We start from the raw sequence: 18538 nt of genomic DNA on the forward strand, positions 1-18538 counted from the left end.
ATCCAGAGTTCACACAGTCACTCCTCATTCAACCTCTCATTTTGATTTTATTAACATGATGACCCACTCACACTCCTTCTCCTCCCCCTCCATCGGTGAGGCATCCTGGGCTGCCATCTCCCCCACCTGACCTTACCTGGGGCGTCTCTGAGCCGATCCCATCCCAGGCTGAATGCTTTGAAGTGGGGGTTAGAGAGTTGATGAAGTGGAGGGCTGCTTTGATCTCTCCACTGGCGTTTGTTGTTAACGTACATAGTGTAGAGACTCTGCCAAGCCCCGCTTCCTCTCTCTGACCCGACACCTTCTAAATATCGTCAGCTAACACTTACTCTCTCTCACACCCACACACTGTTCGCACACACACGGGTCTGCCAATTACCCCACTAGTAATAGTAGTTCTGTTTACTCTGTTTACTTAACCTTGAGCGCCCCTCTCTGCCAAACAAACACCAGTACAATTGTATTGATCCACTACTGTCATAGCTGAAGCACTTTATTACTCTCTGACACTATTTATGCTGTTTTCATGATATGATTGACTCTAGTGGTTGAGGACTGTAGAGTAATTGTGAGGAGTGCCAATAGGTTTTAATTTTGACATCTTCCCTCCTCGTAATAAAAAGAGAAATCGCATACTTAAGATAAGAGAGTTCTCAGGTGTGTTTGCGTGCCCACTCACAATGTACCTTATATTTTATGGAGTTGGATCTGTACTGTAGGAGCCTACAGAGTACAGTGAGGGAAAAAAGTATTTGATCCCCTGCTGATTTTGTATGTTTGCCCTCTCACAAAGAAATGATCAGTCTATAATTTTAATGGTAGGTTTATTTGAACAGTGAGAGACAGAATAACAACAAAAAAATCAAGAAAAACGAATGTCAAAAATGTTATAAATTAATTTGCATTTTAATGAGGGAAGTAAGTATTTCACCCCCTCTCAATCAGAAATATTTTTGGCTCCCAGGTGTCTTTTATACAGGTAACGAGCTGAGATTAGGAGCACACTCTTAAAGGGAGTGCTCCTAATCTCAGTTTGTTACCTGTATAAAAGACACCTGTCCACAGACGCAATCAATCAATCAGATTCCAAACTCTCCACCATGGCCAAGACCAAAGAGCTCTCCAAGGATGTCAGGGACAAGATTGTAGACCTACACAAGGCTGGAATGGGCTACAAGACCATTGCCAAGCAGCTTGGTGAGAAGGTGACAACAGTTGGTGCGATTATTCGCAAATGGAAGAAACACAAAAGAACTGTCAATCTCCCTCGGCCTGGGTCTCCATGCAAGATCTCACCTCGAGTTGCAATGATCATTAGAACGGTGAGGAATCAGCCCAGAACTACACGGGAGGCTCTTGTCAATGATCTCAAGGCAGCTGGGACCATAGTCACCAAGAAAACAATTGGTAACACACTACGCCATGAAGGACTGAAATCCTGCAGCGCCCGCAAGGTCCCCCTGCTCAAGAAAGCACATATACATGCCCGTCTGAAGTTTGCCAATGAACATCTGAATGATTCAGAGGAGAACTGGGTGAAAGTGTTGTGGCCAGATGAGACCAAAATGGAGCTCTTTGGCATCAACTCAACTTGCTGTGTTTGGAGGAGGAGGAATGCTGCCTATGACCCCAAGAACACCATCCCCACCGTCAAACATGGAGGTGGAAACATTATGCTTTGGGGGTGTTTTTCTGTTAAGGGGACAGGACAACTTCACCGCATCAAAGGGACGATGGACGGGGCCATGTACCGTCAAATCTTGGGTGAGTACCTCCTTCCCTCAGCCAGGGCATTGAAAATGGGTCGTGGATGGGTATTCCAGCATGACAATGACCCAAAACACATGGCCAATGCAACAAAGGAGTGGCTCAAGAGGAAGCACATTAAGGTCCTGGAGTGGTCTAGCCAATCTCCAGACCTTAATCCCATAGAAAATCTGTGGAGGGAGCTGAAGGTTCGAGTTGCCAAACGTCAGCCTTGAAACCTTAATGACTTGGAGAAGATCCGCAAAGAGAAGTGGGACGAAATCCCTCCTGAGATCTGTGCAAACCTGGTGGCCAACTACAAGAAACGTCTGACCTCTGTGATTGCCAACAAGGGTTTTGCCACCAAGTACTAAGTCATGTTTTGCAGAGGGGTCAAATACTTATTTTCCTCATTAAAATGCAAATCAATTTATAACATTTTTGATATGCGTTTTTCTGGATTTTTTTTGCTATTCTGTCTCTCATTGTTCAAATAAACCTACCATTAAAATTATAGACTGATCATTTCTTTGTCAGTGGGCAAACGTACAAAATCAGCAGGGGATCAAATACTTTTTTCCCTCACTGTAAGTGGTTGCAGTTGGAGCTTGCTAGAGATGATAGCCCAGTGCAGTTGTTTGTTTAGAGAATCAGTTCCACAACTGGTGTTCGGGTCCCCAATGCTCCGGTGACGTGGAGGAGGAGGCTGTCAGCGGCCTGGATCGAGACCAGAGAGAGAGGGACGTTTAGAGCCTCGTCTAGCCTCATATCTCCACACAGCAGATGGGGACCAAAGCGCATCGCACCTCTCAGTATGCAAGCAGGATACGGATGCAGATGCCCTTCTCTGAGTGGATAGAGGCAGTAACCATACGCATACTCATGAACTCTCTGACATGCACACACTGGAACTGCACAGGCCCCTCTCAGAGATGGTACTCATCATCAACAGAGGAAATACTGGCGCAGGAGGATGAGGATGGTCAACCTTAAACTTCATCAACACTGTGTGATGACGGTCACAACAACTATTTTGGGGGGTGTTTCAACTCAAACTTTTTAAACAAATGAACATCCTTTTTGGCTTAGTGCTGCCTCCAATATCACAAATGTCACACTCAATCTCTTGAAGTTGAAGACAAAATCCCAATGTCCCAGCACAGGAAGCATTCAACAGACCAATCAGCGTGTCTCCTGTCCCGTGTTGCACGAACTCCCGGACTTCATCTTCCAGCTCGTCACACCCCTCAGAGAGAGGCAGCCTAAAACATTTGTTTCTTTTCTTTGAGGCGTAGCCCTCTGTTAATTTCCCATGGCGTGGGCCCTTTGTTTAAAGGTCTCTAATGGAAAAGCAGATCAGCCTCAGTGCACTCATCCAACCAACGCAGACGCCAGCAACCCAGACAGACTGACTGACAGGGGAATTTCGCTCTGGCTACAGCTGCCCTCCCCATTTCACGAGAGGAAAGGAGGGAGTAGAGGAAAGGAGGGAGCAGAGGAAAAGAGGGAGCAGAGGAAAGGAGGGAGCAGAGGAAAGGAGGGAGCAGAGGAGGAACTGTCTGCTGACCTGTAGAGTAAAGGTCTGGAAGGACTTGTCATTACCATGTGTTCCACTTTAGACGTTTTGCTAATTACAGGGCAGTAGATACTATACTGTAGACATTTCTCTGTGGATTGATTGGTTAGTCGAACGACTAAGGAAGGGGATACTTGAGCCTTTGCCTTTGTCCTGGAGTGGCACTGGGCTGAAATGGCATCAGGACCTCTGTGCCGGCCTGTATCAATCAGTGACTGGGATTGGGGTCCTTGCATTTCTGTTCAGGCATAATTCACAACCCCCTCGATTACCAATGTTTCTCTACCACCGCTTTTAGCCACATTTGTGGAAAATGCAAATCACCAGTGACGTGATATTGAATCTCAAATGGGCTTTTCACATGGGCACTGAGTGGTTTTGAGACCCGGATGACTCCAACCCCTGTGAAAGTTATATCTCACATTTTTCCTCTCAACTTTTTGATGAAATGGACTGTGAATCCATTGGAATACATTATTCAAGCAGAGAGGGATTTGTAGCTGGTGAAACTGAAAGGAAAAGGGGATTGATGGAAGACGAGGTTCACCGTGGGTTCAAATGTATTTACTAAAAGGTCTGTGTTATGTGTCTGATACAGTATCTTCATTCTGTCGAATGTAGGTTTAGGGTAATGCACAGTATGAGCTGTTTGCTATGAGAGCTGCGTTCAAGAAAGCTCTTCGACCAATTTACTGGTCAAACATTCTCTAAAAGCACTATGTCTGTATTATGATGTTTGAATTCTGTCTAATGTATGTTGATGCATAGCATGTGCTATATGTAAGCCTACTATATGAGAGCTGCATTCCAAAAGGGTGAGGCTGCAAGTTTAGTCATGGTGTTATGTCTTAATTCAGTCGTCTTGAGCTACAGTGGGGAGAACAAGTATTTGATACACTGCCGATTTTGCAGGTTTTCCTACTTACAAAGCATGTAGAGGTCTGTAATTTTTATCATAGGTACACTTCAACTGTGAGAGACGGAATCTAAAACAAAAATCCAGAAAATCACATTGTATCATTTTTAAGTAATGAATTTGCATTTTATTGCATGACATAAGTATTTGATCACCTACCAACCAGTAAGTATTCCGTCTCTCACATACCTGTTAGTTTTTCTTTAAGAAGCCCTCCTGTTCTCCACTCATTACCTGTTAACTGCACCTGTTTGAACTCGTTACCTGTATAAAAGACACCTGTCCACACACTCAATCCAACAGACTCCAACCTCTCCACAATGGCCAAGACCAGAGAGCTGTGTAAGGACATCAGGGATAAAATGGTAGACCTGCACAAGGCTGGGATGGGCTACAGGACAATAGGCAAGCAGCTTGGTGAGAAGGCAACAACTGTTGGCGCAATTATTAGAAAATGGAAGAAGTTCAAGATGACGGTCAATCACCCTCGGTCTGGGGCTCCATGCAAGATCTCACCTCGTGGGGCATCAATCATCATGAGGAAGGTGAGGGATCAGCCCAGAACTACATGGCAGGACCTGGTCAATGACCTGAAGAGAGCTGGGACCACAGTCTCAAAGAAAACCATTAGTAACACACTACGCCGTCATGGATTAAAATCCTGCAGCGCACGCAAGGTCCCCCTGCTCAAGCCAGCGCATGTCCAGGCCCGTCTGAAGTTTGCCAATGACCATCTGGATGATCCAGAGGAGGAATGGGAGAAGGTCATGTGGTCTGATGAGACAAAAATAGAGCTTTTTGGTCTAAACTCCACTCGCCGTGTTTGGAGGAAGAAGAAGGATGAGTACAACCCCAAGAACACCATCCCAACCGTGAAGCATGGAGGTGGAAACATCATTCTTTGGGGATACTTTTCTGCAAAGGGGACAGGACGACTGCACCGTATTGAGGGGAGGATGGATGGGGCCATGTATCACGAGATCTTGGCCAACAACCTCCTTCCCTCAGTAAGAGCATTGAAGATGGGTCGTGGCTGGGTCTTCCAGCATGACAACGACCCGAAACACACAGCCAGGGCAACTAAGGAGTGGCTCCGTAAGAAGCATCTCAAGGTCCTGGAGTGGCCTAGCCAGTCTCCAGACCTGAACCCAATAGAAAATCTTTGGAGGGAGCTGAAAGTCTGTATTGCCCAGCGACAGCCCCGAAACCTGAAGGATCTGGAGAAGGTCTGTATAGAGGAGTGGGCCAAAATCCCTGCTGCAGTGTGTGCAAACCTGGTCAAGACCTACAGGAAACGTATGATCTCTGTAATTGCAAACAAAGGTTTCTGTACCAAATATTAAGTTCTGCTTTTCTGATGTATCAAATACTTATGTCATGCAATAAAATGCAAATTAATTACTTAAAAATCATACAATGTGATTTTCTGGATTTTTTTTTAGATTCCGTCTCTCACAGTTGAAGTGTACCTATGATAAAAATTACAGACCTCTATATGCTTTGTAAGTAGGAAAACCTGCAAAATCGGCAGTGTATCAAATACTTGTTCTCCCCACTGTATATAGATGCTGCGTTCAAGAAAGGTGATATGAGGCTACGTGTTTAGTAATGCTGGTCACGTACTATTTATTTAGGTGGTGCAGAGAGGCTGTTCAAAACCTCATCTGTATAAATGATGAATAAGGGTCTCTGGTAGACCATCGGTTGGTAGGACTGCTAACTCGTTGCTGTGGGCTAGAGGCCAGAAGATTGGTGCTGTGAGAGTCAGACAAATGCAGAGTGGGTGGTGGTGCGAGGATAGGTTTGACACACACACACATTGACAGACTCTCTCCTCACAGACACACACACTGACAGACTCTCTCTTCACAGACAGATGAACCAACCAGACTGGAAATGCTGTCAGCCTCCACACATCGAGTTCTAAGTGATGCTAGTGTGTGTGTGTGTGTGTGTGTGTGTGTGTGTGTGTGTTCTAAATGATGTTGGAACGTGGAAGCACCACTAATGCTGTGACTGTCACTTTCCCATGCAGAGTAATCATTTTAACCAACTCTCAGAATGTCATTTACAGCCTGACCTAGAAATTTGAATGGGGAAATCTGTGTTAGATCCATAGAAAATAATTACTAGATCCATAGAAATAGAATAAGTAATTCTATTAAAATAGTAATGCTATTTCTATGATATCTGGGCACATATCTACAAAGCCTCTCAGAGTAGGAGTGCTGATCTAGGATTAGTTTCGGCTTTTAGATCAAAAGGAATACGATTATAAGGACAGGTGGGGACCTGATCCTAGATCAGCGCTCTTACTCTGATACGCTTTGTGGTTACAGGCCCTGGTCTAGATTGGAGTAACAACTCTAGCTACAGACCTGTACTGACTATACTTGACTGCATCACTGTCCTGGAGTGACTCAGCAGAACACCTGATAACCTGGACTCATCCAGCTTAAAACAAACAGGTTGAAAAGAGAAAGCAGAAAGAACGGAGCAGTCAAATGTATCAGCACAGTGGAGCTAATATGTTCCACACAAGCTAGCCTGATTGGCTGCCCCTCTCTCTCCAACCAATCTGCTTTGTGTCTGTCTCGTCTTCATTCTTTCACCACTCCATCTTTCTCTACCACCTTTCCTTCTCTCCTCTGCCTCCATCTTTCTCTCTACCACCTTTCCTTCTCTCCTCTGCCTCCATCTTTCTCTCTACCACCTTTCCTTCTCTCCTCTGCCTCCATCTTTTTCTCTACCACCTTTCCTTCTCTCCTCTGCCTCCATCTTCCTCTCTACCACCTTTCCTTCTCTCCTCTGCCTCCATCTTTCTCTCTACCACCTTTCCTTCTGTCCTCTGCCTCCATCTTTCTCTCTACCACCTTTCCTTCTCTCCTCTGCCTCCATCTTCCTCTCTACCACCTTTCCTTCTCTCCTCTGCCTCCATCTTTCTCTCTACCACCTTTCCTTCTGTCCTCTGCCTCCATCATTCTCTCTACCACCTTTCCTTCTCTCCTCTGCCTCCATCTTTCTCTCTACCACCTTTCCTTCTCTCCTCTGCCTCCATCTTTCTCTCTACCACCTTTCCTTCTCTCCTCTGCCTCCATCTTTCTCTCTACCACCTTTCCTTCTCTCTTCTGCCTCCATCATTCTCTCTACCACCTTTCCTTCTCTCCTCTGCCTCCATCTTTCTCTCTACCACCTTTCCTTCTCTCCTCTGCCTCCATCTTTCTCTCTACCACCTTTCCTTCTCTCTTCTGCCTCCATCATTCTCTCTACCACCTTTCCTTCTCTCATCTGCCTCCATCTTTCTCTCTACCACCTTTCCTTCTCTCCTCTGCCTCCATCTTTCTCTCTACCACCTTTCCTTCTCTCCTCTGCCTCCATCTTTCCCTTCTCCCCGTCTCTCCCCCTCCCCCTGGGGATGCTGCTGACACAGTCCTCTTGGCTGGCTTTCCCAGCCCCAGGCTCATTCCCTGCTGATCCCCCTGTAGGGCTGATCCCCCCTGTTCCACACCACTACTATATCCCTCAGGGTGTACTCTGGCTGGGCCACTGGCCAGGGAGGTATTCATGTTGGAGTCATGTTTGTGTTGGTTGACAGTGGTAGTGGATGCCCTGTGTGACACGGGAGGATGAGACGGGAGAGTGACTCTTTTGACCAGTGTACCCATACTGCATTGGGATGATGTCGCAGAGTAATGATGTCATGTCCCTGTCAATCTGGATGTCCTTGCTTCTCAGTTGACTTGGTGCTCTCTCTTCTGTATTCCTGCTGGATTACTCTCTTTTTCTATTAACCACATCTACTTAGGGATGCAAATTTCGGTCAATTTTGCTGCCGACTTACTGGCCCTCATTAACCGGTCAACAAACTGTTACATAAAATGACGTGACCGACAGAAAATGCTGTGAGAGATCTGTATATAATGACAAGATGTTTATGTTTCCGCCAGAATAATGGGAGTCGTCCAAAGATGGGAAGGCAGGCGACAAGCTTAGGCCCAAAATAAGCCCATAGGACTTATTTTGGACAGATTTTGGCGTGAGTGAAACCTCTCGCTTCGCCTCTTCCTCTCTGATAGTATGCATGCATACAAGGACCGGACATTTTTCATTAAGAGCTTAATAGAAACATGCAACAATAGCAAGTCTATCGTCTTACAGTCAAAAGGCTATAGCCTATTATTGAACATGCAACTCCTGTAATGAAGCAGCTAATAAAATGTCATTTTAAAACATTTGCCCAAATGCAATTAGCGGAAAACACAGTTCTAAACTGCGCACCTAATGCAAGCAGTTCCATACGTGACAGAGATGAAATCTCAATTAGAAACTTAGAAAGAGGGGGAAATCTAATAGCCAGGGGTGCACATAACTTTTTCAGTGAGTTACTCAGGTTAGTACCAGCAGATGGTGTCTGGTACTCACCCCATATGTAGCGTGGTCTTAATAAGTGCAGTCTTCCTCACTGTCCTCCTCAGTGCCGCCACCACTGTCCTCCTCAGTGCCGCCACCACTGTGCTCTTCAGTGCCGCCACCACTGTCCTCTTCAGTGTCGCCCCCACTGTCCTCTGCTTCAGCTTCCTGCATGGTAGATGATGAAGATGCTGCAGATGCACCTCCCTGTCCTTGGTTGAGCCTCCGATTAGCTGTCTCCATCCACAGGTCAACAGAAGGCTTTGGGTCAAATGTCTCTGTGGTCTGCAACTAGCAAGGCATCCTTGAACAGTACTGTTTTTCACAGTGAGATTGGTGCAATAGAAGGAGGTAAAATGAGCTGATAAGATGTTGACTTCCCTGTGAAACGAATATAGATATTAAATGTTGGTGTGTTTTGTGACCAGCTAGTCTCCTCCCAGTCGTGTGTATCTGTGTGTGATTATGATCAAAGGAGGTGGAAGTCCTTTGCTAGGTGCAATATGGGGCTATGGTCAACATACTGCAAACGTTTGTATGATGTTACTTAGAACCTTCCTTTTTATTCTTCTGCAGTAACACCAAAGTCTGAATATTGATATTGGTCATTCCTATGTTGAGGACGTTACCTTTATCACTGAGAGACGAGCATGTGACAGACGAGATTTGTACTTGGTTTTTATTATGTTGAGATGTGAGAATCCCCTCTCACAAGCTGCACTGCTTAAAGGCAGTGTAAAAGACAGCTTAACCACCTTGTTGATGTTGGAGTAAGCATCTGGGTTACTTGTATTTACTATTTGGACCAAGTCATACACAGAAGAGGGTCCCAGGCGTTTTCCTGCCTGCTTTAAGCGCATCCATTCTGTCACAGTGGTATCTTTGTCAAGTTGCAAGGTGTCCTCATATTTCTTGAGAATGCTGCAAACTGTTGTGTTTCCAAAACTGTAGAGGTCTTGCATTTCCTGAGGCCATGTTGAAGGATCAAATACTAAGAAATGATCACATGACTTGAGGGAGTCATATCTGATTTCAAACTCTTCAATTAACCCCCTGAGTAAGTGTGTCTTGTCTCTGTCAGCTTCAGCATTGGAAACAGTGTGTGCCCTGTGGCTTTCACCATCAAGCAGAAGTGTGAACTGTCCAATGGCCACCATGAGTTCATCCTTACATTCTCCAATGGTCAGCTTTTCCTTCTGAAACCTAATGGATGTGGTCTTCAAAATGTTGCAAATGTCAAGCATGTTTGACAGAAAGCACTGAAAACGCTCTGTGCAGATATGCTGCAAGTCACTGTTATCACTCGTAACCAGTTGCATTTTAATGGCTGGCAATAGTCTTGATATTTTTAACAGTGTTTCATGCCTCCATGCAGACCATCTGATATTATGAAACTTACCCAGTTTCACAAAGGAGATCCCATTTTCTTCACATAGCTTATTCAGTGCAGCAGTTTTTTTTACTCCACCTTTTTGTAAATAAAACTGCAGCAGCTTGACCACAGAGCGATTAAATGTCTCACAGTAAGGAACGTTGCGATCAGCTGATTTTGCGCAATTCTCCAGTGTGTGTGCGGTGCACAGAATGTGCACAAGGGAGTCTCCAACCGCAGTAAGTTGCCGGAGTTTTGGCACAACGCCGTTGTAGATACCTACGTTGACAGCAGCCCCGTCTGTGCACACAGCGACCAACTTTGTTGTCCAGTCATCCAAGCCTGTGTCCTGGAAAAGTCTCACAAGTCCGTCTGTTATGGCCTGCGCGGTTCGGTCAGCACCCAATTCAATCAGTCCAATAAAGTCCGAAGTAAACTCTCCGTTGCTGGACACAGACACAATGTAAATGATTTCCTGCTCAGTTTTTGTGATGTCCTCAGATCCATCAAAAAGCAGCCCCCAAAATTCAGCAGACTGCAACTTGGCTCGTAACTCCCCGCTGATGGTGTGAGCGATGCTCTGCATGATCCGTGTGCCCCCTTCACGTGAATGATATGCACCTCCGACATTTACTCCTAGCCGCTTCAGTAAAGGAACATCCTCAGAATAGGAAGACATGGGACGTGCATGTTTAGCTTTATGGAAGGCGAGGAGAAAAGTATTAAACAGAGCTTGCCGCTGTTCTTCATTCAGCTTGTCTCGCCATCTGGCAAGTGAGCGACTGGACATTTCTTCTCGGCTAGCTTGTTTATTAGCAATGGCTTGCGCCACATTCGTGTGCTCCTTGCTCTTTTCATGATTGTCAAATAAAGGATGGTTGAAATTCTTTGAGCCTTTATAAAATGCACCTGTTTTGTCTGCTAGATGTGGATTTGAGCGGCAAATCTTGCACCACATTTCAGTGCGCTCATCGTTAGCTTCAAGCCACTGCACATCTTGGAGCCACTTTTCCGAAAAAAGTATGTTCTTCGGCTCTGGCTCCAGTTGGCGTTTCTTTGTAGGTGGCGAAACGCCAAAGCTGCTTAATGTCTGTTGCTTTTTGGACATCCCTGACAGTAGTTGACAAGCAACATGTCATGTGTAAGGTTAGATGAGAAGATCGGTCAAGTACGCAAAGGCGCGTAGTAACACAAGTGGCATTACGCATTCCTGATTTTTGTCGCGCTTGCGTACCTGCGTACCAGTTATGTGCACCCCTGCTAATAGCAACTACTATGATGGGTTGCTAATATTATTAGGATTGGGCCTTTGGCTTCTGGACAATGAAATAAAGTTGATATGAAAACCAATAGAACAGGAGAGAAATGCTGATTAATGGCATGAGGAAGTCTTTATAAAATAATAGTCTCCACGTTTCTATGGATGGATTTTTGCAGGGCCACTTTGAAGTAAAGTTCACACTGTAAAGTGGTGGGTGACGCGCTGATAGTTAACGGTAGGCATCCGAATGGCGAATGGGAGGCGCGCTTTACAAGTTGAGATTGAGAAATAAAAATAGCTCCTTTTTAATCGTAGCCACCAAAGAGTTTAACACGCGATTGCATTTAGAATTGTTATTTGTTGCGCAATGACTGGGTTTACAAAAGCAGGGTTCACTCCAGGAGGTAGGCTATTCCGCTCCTCAAGCTAGGCCATGTATGCTGTGTGCGTGTGATAAATAAAAAGCATGATGACTAACGAAAACACACGCAGCAATTTAATTCTACAAAATTATGCAAATGAACCTATAGACCGATGAGCATTACCGGTCAAATGTATTTAAAATGGATTAAGCGATTAACGGTTAACCGCTGTATTCCTGCTGGATTACTCTCTTTTTCTTTGTTCTCTTTTTCTCTTCCCCTCATTCCTCTCTTCCCAGCACGGTTTTTGAACACCTGCTGAAATATTCAAATAAAACAACTTTATTTCTCTCCTGTCTTGTGAATATTTTAGTCTATTCCTGTGTGTTTCTTACTGGGGATGTGTGGTTCCAGGTGGAGTGTTGTCTCTCTTGGAGCTAAATGCACTTTCTCTGTTCTGTCCATCTACATGCATGACGTTACACATATAGAAGCCCTGCCAGGTGAGGTCGAAAATATTTACCTCTCCACTCAACCCAAGTGACTAATAAATGACTTGGACATGAAGCACAAAAATGCTAATATAGCTAGCATTGACTTGCTTTGGAATTGTGCCACAAATGCTAAAAAGTTAGCATTTGAAACAGTGGCCAGGTAAACAAAACCAAAGCAGTGATTACTGTCATACCTTGTCCATAGACTGCTTACAGGGTAAGGAAACCAATATGTCATTTTGTAATTGGGGTGAAGTATCCCTTTAACCCAACCCGTCTCTCCCTCTCTCTTTGTTGTCTGTAGGTCCTCCCTGACATGTCCACATTGCCTTAAACAGAGCAACACCTTTGACCCCTTCCTCTGCATCTCACTGCCCATTCCCCTACGGCAAACCAGGTAAGCGACACCAGTCATAAAGCCACTGCACGTGTGTGTGTGTTTGTGTGACATGTACACTTTTTATTTGACCAGTTCTCCCTTTTTGTGACAAGACACAATGGAATATGATCAAGTGCTAGTGTTGTGAAAAGCAGGGTGGGTGTTTCTGATAGACACACAACAGGTTGCTGGAATAACATGTCTATCCACAGGGCCAGTCTGATACTGATGCTATTAACATGCTAGTTTGGTAGTAGACACTCTTATCCGATGCAACTTACCGCATTTGTATTAAGGTATAACTCTTGTATAGCTCTCACATATCCAGTATATGGCCTTAATACTAAGAGACTGACTCATGAATCCTCATCGGTTCAAGTGAGACCCACACAGTTACTGATTTTGGGACTCGGTTGTGCCTCCCTTTGGGATGGATGTATCCTCTCATGTCATTGTCCTCACTTACTAATGGCATATTCCCCTTATCGCCCCGCTGTCAGCAACTGAAATCTCAGTGAGATCTCAGTGATGGTGGCGTCTTCTTACATCAGCAGGGGGTTAACTAACATCACTGGCGCTTACTTTGTATACCACATCTCTGTCTCTCATCCAGTCTCATCTCATCTCAGCATGTCTAACAACATCAACAAACCAGCTCTCACATCCTCCCTGTGTCTCTGCTCTTTGAGCACTCTGTTAGCGACGACGCAACACTTCCTGAATAATGCATGATGGGAAAGCAGGAAGCTGGGGCGTCATCAGGGCTCCTGTCTCTCTCCCAGACTTTTCTCCATCTCTATCCCTCCATCTCTCTATCCCTCCACTGAGTCATACCTCAAACCTGTGGCCTCAAATAGCACTAAGTGCTCACCCCTTCATCCTTCCATTGCTCCACCTGTCATGCCTACATCTTCTGCACTAGCTAGCTCCTGTTGATTGTAGATAGGCGTGCCTCAGCAGACACAGACAAGCGCCCTGTGGTGCTAATGCTAACACGTTAGCATCGCCTTGCAGTCAGGCATGCCCAGACAGACATTGTGGAGGAGATAAGAGAACAGCACAGCAAGTGTAATGTCTAGAACCTGTCTTTGTGTGTGTGTGTGTGTGTGTGTGTGCTTGTGAAGAACTGGCTGTAACAAGTTTCTTCTTTCTCTTTCTTTCTCTCTCTCTCTCTCTCTCTCTCTCTCTCTCTCTCTCTCTCTCTCTCTCTCTCTCTCTCTCTCTCTCTCTCTCTCTCTCTCTCGCTGTATTTCTTTCCTCTCTCTCTCTCTCGCTGTATTTCTTTCCCCTCTCTCTCTCTCTCTCTCTCTCTCTCTCTCTCTCTCTCTCTCTCTCTCTCTCTCTCTCTCCAGGTGTATGAGTGTGACCCTGGTGCTTAGTACTAAGGGTCAGAGGTATCTACGTGTTGGTCTGGCTGTGCCTCTCATTGGCTCCATCTCCTGCCTGCGTGCCATGGTGGCTGAGGAGGGCAAGATCACGCCAGACCAGGTAGGGGCTGCACACACACACGGTTAGTGGGCCAGACTCGTTAGCCTACAAAATCTAAAAGGCCCTATCCAGCTCTATCCTGTCTCTATGGGGTGTAAATGAATTATTCCACTCACTCACTGTAACATATAAAACCCTCTCCCTTAGTCGTGGTGAGAATCTTTTAAAGGGACCATCATGGAAAGCCCTGCTGCTATGAAAAAGGAAAACCAGACAGAGAAAGAGAGAGGGGCTAGACAGACAGAGAAAGAGAGAGGGGCTAGACAGACAGAGAAAGAGAGAGGGGCTAGACAGACAGAGAAAGGAGCAGTCCAGACGCAGAATGACAGAGAATGGAGCAGATGAAAAGAGGGAACAGATAGACAGGAAAAAGAGAGAAAGATAGGAATATTCCAGACTGAGAGAGTCAGCTGTCAGCCCCACAGCTGGGCCTAAAGTCTCGTCATGCTATGTGAGGATGAGCGGGATGGGACATCACTGTTTGTCTGTCTGTTTGTTTGTGATTTGACGAAAGCCTTCTCAGAAAACAGAAGTGAGGAGATAGTAAGGAATCCTTAAAGGTCCAATGCAGCTGTTTTTATCTCGATATCAAATAATTTCTGGGTAACAATTAAGGGTCTTACTGTGATTGTTTCAATTAAAATTGTCAAAAATATACAAAGTTAGCTTCTTAGCAAAGAGCAATTTCTCAAGCAAGACATTTGCTAGGACTGTCTGGGAGTGGTCTGAGTGGGGAGGGGAATACTAGCTGTTATTGGCAGAGAGGTTTGGAACTCTCTTTCTTATTGGTCTATTAACTAATTTACCGCCTGGTGATGTCACCAAGCAGGCCAAAACTCCATCCCACCAAAACAGACTGATACTTATTTTTTAACAGCTCTTACACTAAAAGGGCATTATCGTAATTATCCAAATTTAAGTTTTATTCCAACCCCATAGTGTGGAAAATCACATTTTTGACTGCACTGGGCCTTTAATATGTGTTTACTTTAGAAGGATCTTGAACAGACTTAAAACACAAATATAGCATTTCTGCTTTGTTTGATTTGCGGGTTTTCTCTGTTTGCTTTGCCACATACATTCCCTTTGTCCTCTATAGCTTGTCTGTCTACAACTATTAGCCTGTGTATGTGTGTGTTTGACCCCCATGCTAAGCCACTTAGCCATGTCCACGGCTGTTTATTATAAAGTCTACTTCCGTGCTGTATTAAGCAATGTACATCTCTTTAAACCATCTCCTCCTCGCTCGCTCTCTCCCTCCATCACCCCCCCCGCCCCCCATCCAGGTGATCCTGTCAGAGCTCTACGCCACCGGCTTCCAGCGTTCGTTCTCTGACGACGACGATCTGACCAGCGTTGCCGAGAGCGATGTGGTCTATGCCTTCCAGGCTCCGCCCCTCCACACACGGGGAGGCTCCACGCGAATCTCGGGTAATCATGGCTGCAGCCACAGCCCCAAGTCTCTCTATCGCTCTCTCTCTTTCTCTCGCTCGCTCTCTCGCTCTCTCTCAGGCCCGAAGCTTTTTGGCTTTAGCACAATGGATAGTGTTTGTTCAGATAAACACTATAGAGCTACAGTGGCTTGTGAAAGTATTCAAACCCCTTGGCATCATTCCTATTTTGTTGCCTTATTTTTGGGGGGGTTTGTATCAATTTGATTTACACAACATGCCTACCACTTTGAAGATGCTAAATATTTTTTTATTGTGAGACAAACAATAAGACAAGAGGTGGGCGGCCCTCTCTTGGCAGGTTTGTTGTGGTGCCATATTCTTTCAATTTTTTTACAATGGATTTAATGGTGCTCCGTGGGATGTTCAAAGTTTCTGATATTTTTTATAACCCAACCCTTATCTGTACTTCTCCACAACTTTGTCCCTGACCTGTTTGGAGAGCTCCTTCGTCTTCATGGTACCGCTTGCTTGGTGGTGCCTCTTGCTTAGTGGTGTTGCAGACTCTGGGACCTTTCAGAACAGGTGTGTGTATATATACTGAGATCATGTGACACCTATATTGCACACAGGTGGACTTTATTTAACTAATTGGTTGCACCAGATCTTATTTAGGGGCTTCATAGCAAAGGGGTGAATACATATGCACGCACCACTTTTCTGTTATTTATTTTTTAACTTCACCAATTTTGACTATTTTGTGTATGTCCATTACATGAACTCCAAATAAAAATCCATTTAAATGACAGGTTGTAATGCAACAAAATAGAAAAAGCGCCAAGGGGGAAGAATACTTTTGCAAGGCACTGTATAGGTTCTTAGCTGTTTCAATTTCAATGGATCAATGTTGAAAGGTGTTGAATCCTTGCACACGACAGTCTTCTCCTTTTTGCTATTTCGTGTTATTTCATGGACAGGTACTGTATTTCTGTCTAGGTTATTCAATTCTCTCAGACAGTGTCCCTGACGGTCCTATATCTAGCTGAGGGCTTGAGGTAAAGGCTCGCTCTCACTCACTCACACACACGACACACATGCACACACACATACACTCACTCTCTCACATACTTGGATCGTGAACGTGGATGAGATGGAGCCAGCCTTGCGTCACCTCCCTTTGAAATCAGCCCCAGCTTCGCCAGGCGGTGTCAAATTAACTATTGATATGGCGACTGCGCATGTACGCACACACACACTTGTTTTCACCTGTTGACTCCTTTCTAGTTGACCCATTTCCAAAAGGTGGGTGTCTTAACTCTTATCCCTGCGGGACGCCCGACCGGGAGGGCTACGTTCAGAGCAACACAACGCTAAAAGAAACCCTTAGTGTTTTTCAATGTTCTTTAACTCCTGAAAAGGGCCACATCAATAATTCAATAATGTGCTCAAAGGGGTCATGAAAAATGTACGATCCTCAATCTCTCTCCGGCAACGATAAAACGATATCCTTATCACCTCGAGACAGAGGAGAGAAAATAATGTCCCAGCACTAATGGAGGTGATCAGAGGAGAGCGGAAGAGACACACAGGCACACACACACACACTGACACTCATTAGCACTCAAAAGCACACATGCAGTACACACATGAATACAATAACTATATATTTTGTATACACATTCTACTGTAAATGATGAGTGAACTCCTATTACCAGTGTAATGATTCAAAACCTCAACTGGGCTGATTAGACTCGACATAACATGCATTCAGTTATTGCAAGCGTCATTACTGTTTCTGACATCTCATAACACCTCCCTGCCATCTTAACTACCCCACAGTCTGCATAACAATGGTGGGTCGCTCAGCTAATCGCTCGTAACAGGTTTATTGAATAGGGCCTTCATTGCTTTAATGGATTAGATTGAATAGAAGCCTGAGTAACATAGTGTGTGTGTGTGTGTGTGTGTGTGTGTGTGTACTGTTAGCTTTACAAAGCTGTGGGGAGGGAGAAGACATGATAAGATATTGTTACATCCTATTGTCGTCTAATTGGTTAGTGTGTTCCTTATTGTACTGGTTAAGTATCCAATTACTGTAATCATGTGTAATCATCACTCAATCAGAACCACTGGGTGATGTGGATGTAATCAAATGAGCCATTGAAATATACATGCATTATTATGGAGCTATAATGCTGTGGTTTCAGCATCCAGTACGGCATCCACCCATTTAGTTTTAGCGAACTAATTGAGAAATGTAATACTGAAGAATGGGGCTGGGTTGATAATATATTTTAGGATGGTAGGCTATAATGATATTTTCATGATGAGCCACAATTAATAAGGAAATTGTCCTAATTAAGAATGAACTGGTGTGACAGCTCTGTCTGCTCAGTCTGTCACAAACAATACCCAGAAATCCCTATCTCTTGTGGCTAGCCGTAGAAATATGCTGTGGAACCTTTGCATGCTGTTAGAGCCTAATTTAAATGGGGCATGTTAGAATAAGACAACCTGTCAGTAAACCACTGTCATCGTCTTAAATAAACAGAGGATGCTTACGTACAGTGGGGAAAAAAATTATTTAGTCAGCCACCAATTGTGCAAGTTCTCCCACTGAAAAAGATGAGAGAGGCCTGTAATTTTCATCATAGGTACACGTCAACTATGACAGACAAATTGAGGGAAAAAAATCCAGAAAATCACATTGTATGATTTTTTATGAATTTATTTGCAAATTATGGTGGAAAATTAGGATTTGGTCACCTACAAACAAGCAAGATTTCTGGCTCTCACAGAACTGTAACTTCTTCTTTAAGAGGCTCCTCTGTCCTCCACTCGTTACCTGTATTAATGGCACCTGTTTGAACTTGTTATCAGTATAAAAGACACCTGTCCACAACCTCAAACAGTCACACTCCAAACTCCACTATGGCCAAGACCAAAGAGCTGTCAAAGGACACCAGAAACAAAATTGTAGACCTGCACCAGGCTGGGAAGACTGAATCTGCAATAGGTAAGCAGCTTGGTTTGAAGAAATCAACTGTGGGAGCAATTATTAGGAAATGGAAGACATACAAGACCACTGATAATCTCCCTCGATCTGGGGCTCCACGCAAGATCTCACCCCGTGGGGTCAAAAT

The 18538-nt window shown here is 44.7% G+C and overlaps 1 protein-coding gene across 1 annotated transcript in view; it reads left to right on the forward strand.

Moving 5' to 3' along the window:
• Positions 1 to 18538, forward strand: part of LOC311113503 (ubiquitin carboxyl-terminal hydrolase 43-like) — a gene marked incomplete at its 3' end in the record, with an annotated part of 98606 nt that overhangs the window by 56179 nt on the left and 23889 nt on the right. The window contains exons 4-6 of the mRNA XM_084156735.1: positions 12442 to 12534; positions 13869 to 14004; positions 15291 to 15435. Coding sequence (XP_084012861.1) covers positions 12442 to 12534; positions 13869 to 14004; positions 15291 to 15435 — 374 coding nt within the window. The remainder of the gene's footprint in view (positions 1 to 12441; positions 12535 to 13868; positions 14005 to 15290; positions 15436 to 18538) is intronic.

Source organism: Coregonus lavaretus, assembly GCF_964263955.1.
Source record: "Coregonus lavaretus genome assembly, chromosome: 40".
NCBI lineage: Eukaryota > Metazoa > Chordata > Actinopteri > Salmoniformes > Salmonidae > Coregonus > Coregonus lavaretus.